The 15,092-nt window shown below is 60.4% G+C and overlaps 1 protein-coding gene across 1 annotated transcript in view; it reads left to right on the top strand.

The window, feature by feature from the left end:
• The first annotated feature begins 823 nt into the window (after positions 1-823).
• ANKMY1 (ankyrin repeat and MYND domain containing 1) overlaps positions 824-15,092 on the top strand; it is a 53,961-nt gene continuing 39,692 nt past the window's right edge. The window contains exons 1-8 of the mRNA XM_070368632.1: positions 824-932; positions 1,424-1,574; positions 2,644-2,830; positions 5,500-5,643; positions 9,828-10,300; positions 11,807-12,023; positions 12,300-12,464; positions 13,773-14,194. Of these exons, the coding sequence (XP_070224733.1) occupies positions 1,441-1,574; positions 2,644-2,830; positions 5,500-5,643; positions 9,828-10,300; positions 11,807-12,023; positions 12,300-12,464; positions 13,773-14,194 (1,742 nt within the window). The 5' untranslated portion in view covers positions 824-932; positions 1,424-1,440. The remainder of the gene's footprint in view (positions 933-1,423; positions 1,575-2,643; positions 2,831-5,499; positions 5,644-9,827; positions 10,301-11,806; positions 12,024-12,299; positions 12,465-13,772; positions 14,195-15,092) is intronic.

Genomic DNA, 15,092 nt, shown 5'->3' with positions numbered 1-15,092 from the left:
GGGACGTGAGGGGAAGGATTAAGGGGTAGAGAAGGGCTCTAGGAGCCGAGGTGGTGCTGAGGGGCCGAGGGGCCGAGGGGAGAAGAGATGAATTGGGAGACAGACTGCAGGGTTGGGGGAGCGCCCCCGGAACCCTGGGGTCCGGGTACAGCCGCCTTCCGGCCACTGCAGCTCGCGGGGGGCGGCCGGGGCATCAGCTGTTGTCATCTGTTTTCGCTGTTCTAAGAAGGGGCGGTCTGCGCCTCCAGAGACCCCTCCTCTGTCCAGGAAGCCGCGGAAAGCCCTCGCGCTTTTCCCGGTTGCTTCTAGTCCAGTTCCCTGAAATGTGCTCGCTTCTGTTCTGAGAGCTCCTACTCATCCCCCGAAACCATACCTAGGCATCCTCTCCCCGTAAAGGCTCACCTGTGGCCCCGGCTGCCCCCGATCCTGTCCCCCTACCGGGCTGTGAGCTCGGCGCCTTCCATAAATACCAACAGAGCCACCAACCGGCTCTGGAGTCCGGGAGGCTTGACCCAGAGGCCGACCCACCGTGCCCCGCTTGACCTCGAGATGGGTGTCCTAGTGGGACGGCCGGCCTGGGCTCAGCAAGCCGGGGGTGAGGGTCTCGGCGGGGAGCCGGAGTGGGAGGCCGGGGCGGGGGTCTCTGTGAGGTCACAGAGGGGAGCCCTGCCCCGCCGGGACGCCAGGGGGTGTGGCCCTGGAGGGGCGGGGCGGGGCCGGGCGCCAGGGGGTGTGGCCCTGGAGGGACGGGGCGGGGCCGGGCGGGGGGATTGGCGGAACCTGGGCACATGGGCGGTGGCCCGGTCTCCAGGGAAACCTGACTCTTCTGCACCCTGAGCGGTGCAGAGTGCAGGCTGGCAGGCGCGGCTGCGCTGCGTTGGCCACAGCCCTGCGCGGACCCTGTACGGTCAGTGAGACCTCTCTGAGCTTCGGTGCGGCCCTGTTAGGGGGATAAGCGGGGATATCCCCGAGCTCCGAGGAGGCGGCGGTGGGGAATCGGCGCGTGGGCCCCACGTCCCCTGGGCCCGGCCCGCCGTTCTCCCTGGGAGCGGCGGAGAGGAGGTTTGGGGCCCGACGTGCGTGAGAGCCTGTTTTTATATGCGGGCTTGCGTGGGGACCGCGTCCTCGCCGCCCCGTCTCCCGAGGCTCTCGGGGGGAGAAGGGGCCTACTGTCTGCCGCCCAAAACGTGGCCCTAATTTAAGGTCGCGGGAGGTGGCCCAGGCTGTCTTCCTTGGTTTCAGGGACACCCTCAGGCGTTGGAGGGGGTTTCTCTGTGTTGGGGGCGGGGGCGTTCCAACAGGATCCGGGCGTCCGCCGTTTTAGGAGGGGTCCTTGTTTCTCTGAGGCGCGCGGTGCTGTCGGCGGTCCGGGCGCCCGCCAGGAACCCCGAGGGAGACTGTGGTTCTCCGACTTTGCTTCCAGGTTCAAAGAGGAGAGACATGGAATATCGTTATTCCTTGGTCCCACATGACGAGGTCCCAAAGGTTGGGAATTCTGAAAACCAAGTGGAGGAGGGCGGCAGCGTGCCTGCGGCCGCCGGGACACTGGAGAGCTCCATGCTTGGCGCCAAAAGGTGTGGGAGCCCTCCCGCGAGGGCGTGGAATCGGGCTGGCCCCTCTCCTTGGCTTGTAGACGGCTGTCCTTTCTCTGAGTCTTCACTTCATCTTCTCTCCACGCATTTCCCTGCCTCCAGACTTCCCCTTTTATTGATATAAGGACCTCAGTCACACTGGGCTAGAGCCCATTCTCATGACCTCTAATTTGATTATTTACATAAATTGACTATTTGGAGACAGCGTCTGTGAAGATTCTGACTCCAAACACAGTCACACAGCCAGGCCCTGGGAGTTAGAACTCTGACATATGAATTTGGGGTGTGGGGTGCGTGGCTGCTGCTGCTGCTGCTAAGTCGCGTCAGTCGTGTCCGACTCTGTGCGACCCCATAGACGGCAGCCCACCAGGCTCCCCCGTCCCTGGGATTCTCCAGGCAAGAACACTGGAGTGAGTTGCCATTTCGAGGAAGGAACACAATTCAACCCACAGCTACAGGTAAGAAAAAGGAAAACAAACCAGTTTTGAGCCCCCAGACTTTATCATTGTTGCATGAGGGTCTCTATCCTTCATGTTCACAGCAGCTGCAGCCCTTCGGAGTCGGGCAGGTGCTTTGTTAAAGTGCCCGTGGCTCACGGCTGGCATCTGAGGACCAGCTGGTGGAGGGGCTCAGAGCCTGAGGGCTCCCGTGTGTGTGCACCCCACCCAGCCAGCCCTGAGACACCCCACTGCAGCACCCCAGAGAGCCCTTTAGCGTTGGGAGACAGGTGGGTGTGTGTGTGATGGGCCAGGCGCGGGCCCACTTTAAGTCAGGATGTGCACTTTGAGACAGTAAGAGCAACAACAAAGCAGCCTGCTCTGGTGCTCAGCCTTGTCAGACAGCTGCACACTTACTGCCCTTTCCGCTTCCTGCGTGACCCTGAGCATGCTCCATGCTCCCGGTGCCTCCGTTCCCCTCCCTGGAGAGCAGGGACAGCCGCCCGTCTGGCCTCGGGGCTTGTCGGGTTGAAGCACGGCTTCTCGGGACTCGGTGGCCCTGAAGACCTTCGGTGGGCAACGCGCTCCCCACCCCGCCCCCTTCCTCTCCCTAGGCTCCTCCCGGAGGCCCCAGAGGAGGAAGAAGAGGCCGAGGGCCCGCTCAGGGAGCAGGACCTGAAGGGCGCCTACATCCAGCTGGTCCGGGGCATGCAGGAGTGGCAAGACGGCTGCGTCTACCAGGGGGAGTTCGGGCTGGACATGAAGCTGGGATACGGAGAGTTCTCCTGGCCCACGGGCGAGGTAACGGCCAGCCCCGGCCGGCCCCTCTGAAGAGGCCTGTGTTGTGAGCTTGTGGATCCGGAAGGAGGCTAGGCAAGCGTCCCTGTGTGAGCAGCACCCAGAGAGACTCCTGAGATCACGTCCGAGGTTCACCTGGTGTCCCCAGGCTGCAGCTCGGGAAACTGTGCCTTCAGAAGATAAATTCTTATTCTAGGCAAATTTTTTCTTTTCAATTGTCAACTACTGCAGTGAGTTGTATATTTGCAGTGGTGACACTGCCTTGTATTTAAGCTCGAGCAGAAGAAATGGGTCTTCTTAGAGACACAGTGAACGCGCGTTTCCGTGCGCCCGCGGTGGGCGGAGTTTGGGGCTGTGCGTACGCTAAGGGGCCCGTGGCAGGGCTCTTGGCGCCACCTGGTGTCCCTGGGGGAGAAGCAGCCGTGTGTGAGGCGAAGCTGGGGGTGTGCGTGTCCTGCGGGCTTACTGCGCGCCCCCCCCGCCCCGGCGGGCAGCTGGGTTCTCAAGGCTTCCCACGTTGTGCGGGCCCCTCCCCTCCCGCCGCATCTGCACTGCTGGCGGGTTCTGCGCTGCTTGCCCTGGTCTTTGCTTGCAAGTCATAAAAACCGTCTGGAGGCAATGCAGGGCTGCATTTGGTGGGTTATAAAAGCATCTGGGGAAGCCCTGGGGACCTAGAGGGCAGGACCCCCTGTCACCGAAGCCCTGCTGGGAGACGGGCACTGGGTGGCACAACCTCCCAGGGGCTGCGAGGGTCCCGGCTCTGTCCTCCTCCACGCGGCGGCCCTGGTTGCTTGGTTGTGGTACCTCACCCAGTCCCTGACCTCCCGCACTTAGCTTTCCTGGTTCAGGGAGGAGAGGGGAGGAGGTGCACAGGGGTCTTGGGCTGGAGCCTGGGGAGTGGTGCGGGCAGGGCGAGGCGGCAGGAGCAGCTGCAGGCGCAGGCGGAGCTTCGGGGCTTCCAGCCCAGTCCCACTTGGACTGCACCCCCAGAGCAGGGGACAGAGGCCGGGACCCGAGCTTCTGACATGGCACGCGAGGCTCCTTGCTGTCGATGACGCAGCACTGATTTTGTTCGGCATCTGCTTCTTTAGTCCTCCGTTGGCTTTTCTTTGCCCCAACACGGGTCCAGTGGTCAGACACTGTGAGCTCCTGGTTGTGGGGGTGGCGTCCCGCTGACAGGTCCTGCAGCCCTAGTCATCCCTGCGCAGGGAGACGGTGGCAGGCGGAGCATCCGCTTTGGTCCAGCCTGGGGGGACCTCTGGGTCCACCGAACAGACGCTCCTGCCGCCATAGCGGCTCCGGAACCAGAGGGAGCAGGAAGGCGAGAGGGCGCAGGGGGTTGAGGGCAGCGTCTTTGAAGAGCGGGCCCCAGCACATCCATCGGTCTGGTCAGATGAAGCTCCCGGTCTGTGTGGAGCACGGATCAGGAGGATCCTCCTGGGTGGACAGAAACCCCGTCTTCTATGGGTGAACCAAAGAGCAGCGGTTAGATTCTTCCTGAAGTTCTACACAGATGATCTGCAACTCGGGACTTCTTTCAGTTGGGTAAACTCTGTAAGCCCCACAGATGATCCCAATGAAATGAATGTGGGCAGATGATGGGCCGTTTCCTGCCCTGTGTCTCTCTGCTCTCCGTGTCCCTGCTCCAGCCATTCTCTAGGAGTGAAATGATGAGCCAGAAAACACCTCTCTTGGCTGTGGTGCCTGGAAAGCCCGTCACTGGGTCCCGGGGCCCCAGGCTTGGCTGGTTCCAGGGGTTCTCAAGACTCCATCAGGTCACTTCTTCCCTTCTCCCTGGGGGCGGCCAAGGTTGACCTTCTGCCACCTGGCAGAGGGGAACGGTTTTGGGGTCCCAGCCTCTTACAAGAGAGAAGAGGCCCCGTGGACACTGGTGTGACTCAGGGATGGGTCCTGTGGCCAAACGCAAGTCAGGGCTGGGGGTGGGAGCCCTCTGCTTGGCCGCTCATGCCAGGGAGGCTGGGGCCAGGGCACCACCTACCTGTGGGGACTTGTCTCCATTGCCAGAGGACGATGGGGCACTGGGCAGGTGGCAGTCGCCGGCCTGCTGGTGGGGGTGGGGTGGGGAGGGGTCTGTGAGCACAGCCGTCGGCCACGTGAGCGCCTGGCCCGCCTGCTTCTGGCTGGAAGGTGGCCGTCTGACGCGTGAGTCAGGGCTGGAGACTGAGAAGGGCTTGGGATGGACATTGTGTCCTTTCTCCCTCCTGGGGCACCTCCATCAGACCCCCCGGGGCTCGGGACCAGAGCAGCCCAAGTGCGTGGCCTCAGAAGCCAGGAGTCTTCAGTCAGGGCCAGGGTGGTGACCCCTGGGCTGGCAGCCCCCGACTCCCTGGGCCAGCCTGGGGGGTGCGGGCGGAGCCGGGGCCAGGGCTCACGCATGCAGACAGGTCGTGCCCCAGCCCAGGCAGTGCAGACACCTACAGCCTCCCCACCCAAGCCAAGACGGGGGCGGCATGGCCATCGGGGGGCCAAGTGTGCCTGGCGCCTGCTCTGTGTGAGTCGGGTGACCTCCCCTCTTGCGCCCAGGGCAGACCCAGAGCCCCACTCCATGTGGCCCAGGCCCAGAGGCTCAGCTGGGAGGGCGTTCTGGAAGGTTCTGGGGCAGTAAGGGGCTGCTCCTCAGACAGACCGGTCACCCCACTTTCTGTTCACAGTCCTACCACGGGCAGTTCTACCGGGACCACCGGCACGGCCTCGGCACCTACATGTGGCCGGATGGCTCCAGCTTCACGGGCACGTTTTACCTCAGTGCCCGGGAGGGCTACGGCACCATGTACCTGAAGGAGAGGCTCTTCCAGGTGAGGGGTCGGCCTGGGCATCCAGGCCACTGGCCGGCACTGCAGGCGCTGCTGGGTCCTGGGTGTGCCTGACGAGAAGCGGCTTTCTTAGTCTAAGGGAATGTGATAGTGCCAGTAATAAGGCGCATGAAGGGGAGTGAGGACATGAGACATGTCGCACAGTGAGGACATGAGAGCCGGTCATTGTCCTGTTCCCCGGACTGGGCCCGGGGTTTCCAGCAAGCCGCCGTGCATCTTGTAGATGAAGCAGTGAGCTCGGCGGAAACATTCACCTTTCTACACGTAGACTGGCTCGTTGCGCACATGCTCTTCTGGAAGTTCCCTTTTTCTGGGAGAACATTCCTGCCTTTGCAAATACAGATTCCTCCCCCAACCCCGCCTTACTCATTACAGTAACACTCGCCCCCGTTAGCAGGTCGTGCTGAAAGTTTTGGGGCTTCCCTTATAGCTCAGTTGGTAAAGAATCTGGCTGCAATTCAGGAGACCCTGGTTTGATCTCTGGGTCGGGAAGATCCTCTGGAGAAGGGATAGACTGCCTACTCCAGTGTTCTCGGGCTTCCTTGGTGACTCAGCTGGTAAAGAATCCACCTGCAATGTGGGAGACCTGGGTTCGATCCCTGGGTTGGGGAGATCCCCTGGAGAAGGGGAAGGCTGCCCAGTCCAGTGTTCTGGCTGGAGAATTCCATGGACTTGCAAAGAGTCGGACACGACTGAGCGACTTTCCTGCTGAAAGTTTTGACAAGCATGGTGCTGTGTGATGACTACCGCGGTCAAGGGTCCCAATAGTCCCGTCAGCCCCGAACATGCACCCGGTCCCTCTGGAGCAGGTCTCCTCCTGCCCCCAGTGCCCGGCTGTTCCGTTTCTGCCTATAATTTTGCCAGGTCATGAGATCATCATCTGCGTTTTCTTCTGTGTTTATGGTTTTGCCATAACGTGCCCGTCTGTGTTTGCGTTAATGTTGGTGTGTCACGGGAAGTAAGGCTCCCTCCTCTGCCACGCGGGGACGTCCGGGTGCTCCAAGCCCATCTACTGGAAAGACTGACTTACCTCCCGCCCAGCCGTTTCCTCTTTGTCAGAAGTCACATCTGGAGGCAGCTGCCTGGTTCTTTCGTGACACGATGTCAGGACTGACAGGTGGGCGCAGGTGTCAGCAGCCTGGTTCTGCCCTGCAGGGCTTCCCGTGTTCTTGCTTCCTGCTCTGCAAGGAGCTCCAGCCTCACTCAGACGCTTCCTGCCCTGCTTTGGGTGGAGCCTGGCTGCTTCAGTGGGATGCAGTATTTAGAAACCACGGTTTGGCTGCTCATCACTGCTGCACTGGTTGGTTTTTATTTTTAGGTGTTTTCAATAGCATATCTTGAAAACACCTTTCAAAACTTTTTTTTTCCACGCGTTATTTTATGACATTTTTTCTTTTTTTTTTTTTTTAAAGCGTTTTAAAATCGAACAATTTTTAAAATCCTGCTGTTGTTCAGTCGGTAAGTTGTGTCGAGCTCTTTGCGACCCGATGGACTACAGCACGCCAGCCCTCCCTGTCCTTCACCATCTCCTGGGATTTGCTCAAACTCATGTTCATTGACTTGGTGATGCCACCAACCATCTCATCCTCTGTCGTCCCCTTCTTTGCCTACCTTCAATCTTTCCTAGCATCAGGGTCTTTTCCAGTGAGTCAGCTCTTCACATCAGGTGGCCAGAGTTTCAGAGCTTCAGCTTCAGCATCAGTCCTTCCCATCAGCATTCAAGGTTGATTTCCTGTGGGACTGACTGGCTTGACCTCCTTGCAGCCCCGGGGACTCTTGGGCGTCTGCTCCAGCGCCGCGGTGCTTCACCTAGGCTCTTCAGTTTCCTTGCACAGCCTCACTCTCGTGGGCGTCTGCTCCAGCGCCGCGGTGCTTCACCTGGGCTCTTCAGTTTTCCTTGCACAGCCTCACTCTCGTGGGCGTCTGCTCCAGTGCCGCGGAGCTTCACCTGGGCTCTTCAGTCTCCTTCCGCAGCCTCACTCTCCTGGGCTCATGATTTCGTATGACCCCTGGATGACCGTTTGTTGTGACCCCCCCGTCCCCTCCCCCGTCCCTCTCCCCACTGGCAACCACTAGATCGTTATCTGTACCCATGTCTCTGCTTCCTTTTTTGTTTGAAAGTACACTTTTTTAAGTGAGAAAATGCATCATCAGTTCACACTGATATCTCCAGCGTCAGTGTAGGGGTGCAGGCTTTGCCCTCGACAGCTGTGGTGCTGTTTGCCTCTCTTCGTCTTAACAATCGTGGTTTCTAACAAGATTTCCTGCTTGCTTTATCTCTGAACACGTGTATACGAGTTTCAGAAAAGGGCAGAGCCTCATCAACGCCCCTCTGATGATTAAAAACAGTCTCAGGTTCCTTTGCTGTCCTTTTGTCCCCGGGGTGGCCCCACTGGGGAGGCTGGGTCCAGTCACGTGAAATAATTCCTCTCTGTGTGGTCACCCCACCGCCTCCCCCCCACCACTGGGTACAGAGCTGCAGTCACTTGCTTTATTTTGCTTTTGTTATTTTTGGCATTCTATTTTTAAAATCTTGTTTTGATTTCATTTTGTGATTATGAAAAAATCTGATGCTTTCTCCAAGTCAAATCCATCAGATATGGTCCCCCCCACAGGAGTCCCTTCGCTTCCTTCTCGAGCCTCCCTGGTCCTTGGTGATCATCTTTGTACTTCTGTCTCTGCATTTACAAATGATGGGCGACGGGCACACACGGTCCTCCCCCCGAGGGCATCCTGTCCTCCCTGTGCTCCACCTGCAATTACACCTGCTCCCAGAGCCCTGCCCCCTCCCAGCAGCTCCTGAAGGCCTGCGTCTCCAGGCAGCCTTCCTCACTGAGGATTCCATGTTTTCACCTGTGATCTTTGGGATGCATTTCTAGAAGCAGGATTGTTTGGTTAAAAAGTGAACACATGTTAAGAAAAGAATTTTCAAAGCCAGTACCTCTGGATAGCCCCTCTTTATTGAACCATCAAGGTTCCTGGATCATCGTCTGCTGTTCGCATAAGGCTGTGAACATATTATAGCTTTGATGAGCTGGGATGACTTCCTGTGACAGATTCCTAGAAGCGGACTCCTGGGACAGCTGCTTTTCTGACCAGACACCTGTCTCCCTGCCCAAGGCTTTCTTCCAGGCTCACAGCTCCTGGGGGACTGTCCCCCCACCCCGCCACTTTCACCGAGTCTGATGGTGTTTCTTGCCCTGTCACCGGTCCATTCACAGCTTCTCTTGGAAACAGCTGCAGCCCCAGCCCAAGCCTGTACAGTGGTCCTCACACGCTTTCCCTCCCTCATTTCGTCTGCTGCCGCCTGGTCTGGCCTGCCAGCTTCTTGTGGGCAGGGCCTTCCGTCCACAGTGCCCAGCCCCAGGCTTGCAGCCACAGGTGCTCCACGGGCAATGGGAGCTCCCGAGAGTGAGGCTGCCGTGCGGCTCGCAGACGAGGGGGTGGGGGCGCAGCTCCAGGGACTGACGTGTGTGCCCTCGGGGTTTCAGGCCTCTGTGCTTTTGCTGGGGTTCCTCTGCCTGCCCAGCGACCTCCAGGCATCATCCCGTGACTCCGTCTCAGGGAAGATGCAGCCCGTCCTCCCCGGGAAGCCGGGTCTCTGCGGTCCCCAGGTCCCCTTTGTCCCAGGTCCCTCGCTGAGGGAGGCACTGCTGCTTGGTGTCTCACTGAGACCCTCCTGGCTCTCCCTGCTCCTCACACCCACCCCCGGGCACCGATGCCAGCAGGAGCATCAGAGCCGCCCGGCGCTGGCTGCGCTCTGCTGGGCTTGAGGCAAGCCAGGCTGACTGCTCCTCCTCGGTTCACACCTGCCGGGGTGTGTCTGACTCGGCGCCCAGCGCCTCTACCTGCGTGCTCCTCCCCAGCCTGATGGGTGCCTAGGCCAGGCTCACCATGTTAGAGGAGCCGGGGGCACCCTGAAATGAGTCTGCACGCAGCATCCCCGGCTTCCCCTCACAAGGCCCCCGAGCCCGCAGCCCCTCTGCCCACGACGCGTCTGTCCCGACGCCCGTGCTTTGGGCCTGGAGCGTCCAAAGCCTCAGCAAACTGTCGATTGAATGAACATGTTTCTTAGGATGATGCTTTCTTCCTCTGATTTAAGAAACTGGCCGCAGAGCACAGGCCCTGCCCAGCCACCTGTTCTACCCCGTTGTGCCGTCCTGCAGGGCCTGTACAAGGCAGACGAGCGATTCGGGCCAGGCGTCGAGACCTACCGGGACGGCAGCCAGGATGTGGGGCTGTGGTTCCACAACCACCTCCTCAAGCTGTGCGTGGAGATCCCCGACAGCCTCTCCATCCACAGCTACCCCGAGTTCTTGGGCTTCCTGACCCACACGCCCGCCACAGTCACCCTCGCGGACGAGGAGAAGATGGGCTGGGGCCTAGAGGAGGGGCAGGACCCATTCTTCTACGACTACAAGCGGTTTCTCCTGAATGACGACCTCACTCTGCCTCCGGAAATCTATATCTACTCGACCGACAACAGCCACCTGCCCATGACCTCTTCCTTCCGCAAAGACCTGGACGCCCGCCTCTTTCTGAACGACATCCCTCCGTTTGTTGATGACGGAGAGCCCTGGTTTATCAGAAACGAGACCCCTCTGATGGTCAGAATCCAGAAGCAGGCTTACAAGTTCAGGTAACCCAGCCCGTCCTCTCTCCTCACCCCCAGGGCTCCTGTCCTCTGATGGGGGCACACTCAGGCCGGGGGTCCTGAAGGCCTCTGGCGGCCAGCCCCGCAACTTGGCTGTCCTGGCTGGCTGTCAGGCTTGTCTTGTTTGACTAACCAATGCAGCCCAGTGATGAAGGGCTGGGGAGCTTGTGCCTGGAGCTGGAACACGCTGCCCAAGTGCTGAGTGCTGCCCAAGTGCCGAGCGCTGGCGGGGAGCAGGGCAGGAGGAGGCTGGGTGGCTGGCTCGGCCTCTGGTTTCTCCACAGATGGCAGGGGAAAGATGGAGCACTCTGCTGGGCTCCAAAGATCACCGCCACCTGCCCCGGCATCCCTGGGGAAGTCAGCAGCCACTTGAGGAAGACTTATTTTTTAAGTTAAAGTTTTGAAGAATATTTTAACCCCTTTCCTACACTTTGTCCTCAAATATCTGTAAACTATTTTGGAATGCATGTTTTGTGAACATAAATGCTACTTACGCATGCATCATCTACCCATCCACCCATCCATTCACCTATTCATCCACCCATCCATCCATCCATCCACTTATCATATCCATTCACCCATCCATCCATCCATCCACCCACCCACTTAGCATATCCATTCACCCATCCATCCATCCATCCATCCATCCACCCACCCACTTAGCATATCCACCCACCTATCCATCCACCCACTTATCCATCCATCTAACCACTTACCATATCCATCCACCTATCCATCCATCCATCCATCGACCCATTCATCCATCCACCCACTTATCATATCCATACACCTCTCTATCCACTTATCCATCCATTTATTCATCCATCCATCCACCCACTTAGTGTATCCACCCACCTATCCATCCATCTACCTATCCATCCATCTACCCATCCATCCATCCATCCACCCATCCACCCACCCACTTATCATATCCATCCACCTATCCATCCATCCATCCACCCACTTATCATATCCATACACCTCTCCATCCACTTATCCATCCATCTATTCGTCCATCCATCCACCCACTTATGCATCTATCCACCTATCATATCCATCCGCCCATTTACTCACACACCCACCCACACACCCACACACCCATCAATCCACTATCTGTCCATCCATCCATCTATTCACCCATCCTTTCACCTATCCATCCACCCATCTATCACCCCTCCATCTATCCATCATGCAAAGATCAGCTGAGCCTATAAATTTTTTTATTTTTAAAGTGATACAGCTCTTCCTGCTGAGGAAAGATGCTTGCTTAGCCATAGCATCTTCACCTGTGGGCAGCGTGTCCCCCAGCAGCTGGCCAGCCGTGCAGGCCTAGGGCTTAGGGTGTCCTAGGAGCAGACTGTGATGGGGGGGAAGGCGGGGTCCTGGGCAGAGGCATGAAAGAGGAAGTGTGGACGGGAGGGAGGGCCCCTTTCGTGGCAGGGCTTGGCATCCAGAATCGGGCTCCCCCCACTGAGGCTCCCTGACTGCCAGGAACAAGAGGGCTCACAGCAGCTGGAACATGGACACCATCCTGGAGGGGCGGCGGAGCGGCTTTGCGCGCCGTGGGCCCAAGGAGCGGCTCTCCAAGGAGATGATCCTGAAGGCCCAGGAAGGGAATTATGACTGGATTTACGGGATCCTGAGGGACAACCTCGCCAGCCCCGACGTGGCCGATGCCAAGGGCTACACGGTGCTCGCCGCCGCTGCTGTGAGCGCCCCACCCCACAGGGTGCTTGTGCGGGTGGCAGGGTCACTCACAGGACCGCTGACCCGGAGGGCCCTGGGCGGTGGCCCCTCGTAGGCAGGGGCTGCCCTCCCCCTTCCCCTCTGAAGCCTGCCTGTGGGACGGGCGTGCGGGGTCGGACGGGGAGAGGGGCGGGGTGCCTTCGCCTGGCTGAGCTGGCTGGGGCGGGGGGCCTCACTGGGGTCCTGGCCCCTGCTGAGAGCGCCCGCTGTCCTCGCCAGGCTGGCCCCCTCCCTGCAGGTTCACTGTCACATTGACATCGTCAACCTCCTGCTGGACAACGGGGCTGACGTGAACAAGCGCACAGACGAGGGCCTCACCCCGCTGAGCATGTGCTTCCTCCTCCACTACCCAACCGTGTCCTTCAAGCCCAACATCGCTGAGAGGACGGTGCCTGAGCTCCAGGTCAGCCTGGGGGTGCTGCGCCCTGGCTCAGAGTCTGCGCCAGCCCATCCCCACCCCCATCCCTGGGTACCAGTCCCCTATGCAGCTGTCCCCTTCCCCCACCCCCTGCCATCTCTGTGTCCTCAGTCCCCCACCCCCATCCACCCCTCCCCCTCCCCCTCCCCTGCCATCCACCCCCGTCCTCAGCCCCCTACTCCCCATCTAGTGGTCCCCGCTCCTCCATCGCCTACCTTCCATTCCCCGCCCCCCCACCCCCAGCCACCTGTCCCCCAGCACCCCATCCCCCAGCACCCCAGACTCATCTACCCGTCCCCTCCCCATCCCCTGCCATCCACCCCCCTCCCCCCGCCTCAGCCCCCCTCCCCCCTCCCCATCCCCCATCCACCCATCCAACTCTCCCTTGTCCGACTGTCCGCTGGTCCACTCGTCCCTCACCTGTCTACCTGTCCCCCAGTCCCCCAGCTCCCCGGCCTTCTTGTGCAGACCGGGCTCAAATGGGATGAACTGACGCTAAGGTGGGCAGGCAGGAAATGGGAGGAAATCATCATGGTCACTGGGTGCCCTGAGCTTGTTGCTACGACACAGCAGACGTGTCCTTTAGGAGGCCATGCACAGCCGCTGGGGCCTCAGGACAGAGGGCGCCGTGGACCCCGCACAGGACCCACCCTGGCCTCTGGCGACTGGCACTGCTGGGCGCCCCTGAGCCTTGCAGGGTGCCTGCTCCGGTGGTTCTGCGCGGGTACTCAGGGTGGAACTGCCGGGCCCTCAGCAGCAGTTAGTCACAGAGGGCTGGGCCCAGCCGCAGCCTTTCTGCCTGGGGGTGGTCCGCGGTGGGACCCGAGAACCTGCATTTCTGGCGCTGCTGCCGCCCGTCCCTGGGCCACCGCTGAGAAGGAGGCTGTGACGGCGGGTGGAGGGCGGCAGCAAGCCGCAGAGCGTGCCGCCGGCAGCCGCTGGATTTGGACGTTTTCAGGGCTCACGTGAGAAAAAGGCAGGACAGGTGGGATTCACTGTAATAATGACATTTCTTTAACCCATGTATCCAGAATTCCCCGTTCTGGTGTGTAATCAGTATAGCGGCCCATGGGGAGACATTTGGCATTGATTTTCCAGTCGCCTTGCCTACAATGCGGGGGGTCTGTGCCTGGAGCCTGCGTGGCACCAGCCTGGTCCCCGCGCTGGGGCCTGCTTAGCGCGGCAGGTCCGGGTGCCAAGGGGGGCGTGGGCCGGCCCTGCAGATGGAGGCGGCTTGCTTGGGTCAGCACTCTCTGCTTTGTCCTAAAGACGTTTTCTCGGTCCTTTCCAAAGGAAGCTTCGAAGCCCATCACCACGACCCAGCGTTCCTTGTCAATTCCAGAATCGCCCGCAGAGCCAGTGGTTCTGGAGGAGCCTGTCCCGGCTCCTGGAGGCCCGGAGCGGAAGCAGTCCTCCGCCAGGCCGAACATCGAGGAGAGCCGCCGCGGGGCTCGGGAGCGGGGCTCCACGTCGGGGAGGAGCAGCGCCAGCGACTCGGGGCACTCTCGGGGCGCGGCGTCAGGGACACTGTGCCGGAGCTCGGCCTGCAGCAACGACTCGGACTTTGAGTCCGGCCGGGCCGTGCGCCATTTCCGCATCGACCTGCCGCAGGAGCTGCTGGAGTGCAGCGCGCAGGGGCACAGCCTGCTGCAGACCCCGGGCCCCGCGCCTGCCGACCGGGGCATCATGAGGAGGATGGCGCTGGACATGGTCCAGTAGGTGGCGGGCCCAGGGCGCGCCTCAGGGGGAGCCGTGAGCCCCACTCCCGCGGGAGGGCGGTTCTGCACGCCGGGGGCGGCTCCCAGCGGCTGGCCTCTGCGCCCTCCCTCGGGCCGAGCGTGGGATGGGGGCGCTGGCACCGGAGCCGCACAGGCGGGCACTCACCCTCAGTCACCCAGGGACACACGCGTGCTCTCGTGCACACCTGCCCGCACACAGCCACTCATCGTGGATGTGCGTGCACACCACACCTGGGGAGCCTCTCACTGAAGCAGGGCTGCCCCTCCACCAAGTCCTGAACACACAGAATGTCTTCAGGGCCAGCGGCGCCTCACAGCGAGGGCTCTGAGGTGGCCAAGTTTTTCATAAAAACTGGTTATCTCCGTGAATATGCAATGGTTAGTGTTACTTTTTGAATGTGTTACTAAATATTTGAACACATTTCTCAGTCTTAATTTGTAAGACAGCGGACAGGGATGGCTAGAACCCAGGTAAATAAAGCCCTTTGGGGGCCTGGAAGGATTGTACAAGTGCGGAGGGGTCGGAGGGCAAGCCATCTGAGCGCTGCTGCCCTACACTGACCCAGCCTCCTCTCTCCCTCTGCTCTGCCGGCGGTCAGCGGGAAGGCGGGCCCCCACCTGCCCCCGATGGGCCTCTCCACACACCCTGCTCTCCTCCCCGACCTTCTCCCTGCCGCCCCCACCCGCCCAGCCCTCACGGCGTCTGCACAAGAGGCTGTGTGTGCCACTCTGTGCTGCTGGTGAGAGACGTGTGTGCCATGTGAGTGTGTGTTGTAGGCGTGTGTGCACTGTGTCACACGTGTGGTTGTATGTACGTGCCGTGTTGTGCCTGTGTGTATATGTGTGTCGTCTGTGTGTGCATGCCGTGTGCTAT

The sequence above is a fragment of the Bos mutus genome, chromosome 3 (genome assembly GCF_027580195.1).
Source record: "Bos mutus isolate GX-2022 chromosome 3, NWIPB_WYAK_1.1, whole genome shotgun sequence".
NCBI lineage: Eukaryota > Metazoa > Chordata > Mammalia > Artiodactyla > Bovidae > Bos > Bos mutus.
Note: the sequence above shows the minus strand (reverse complement) of the source record. Positions and strands in the feature narration are given on the sequence as shown.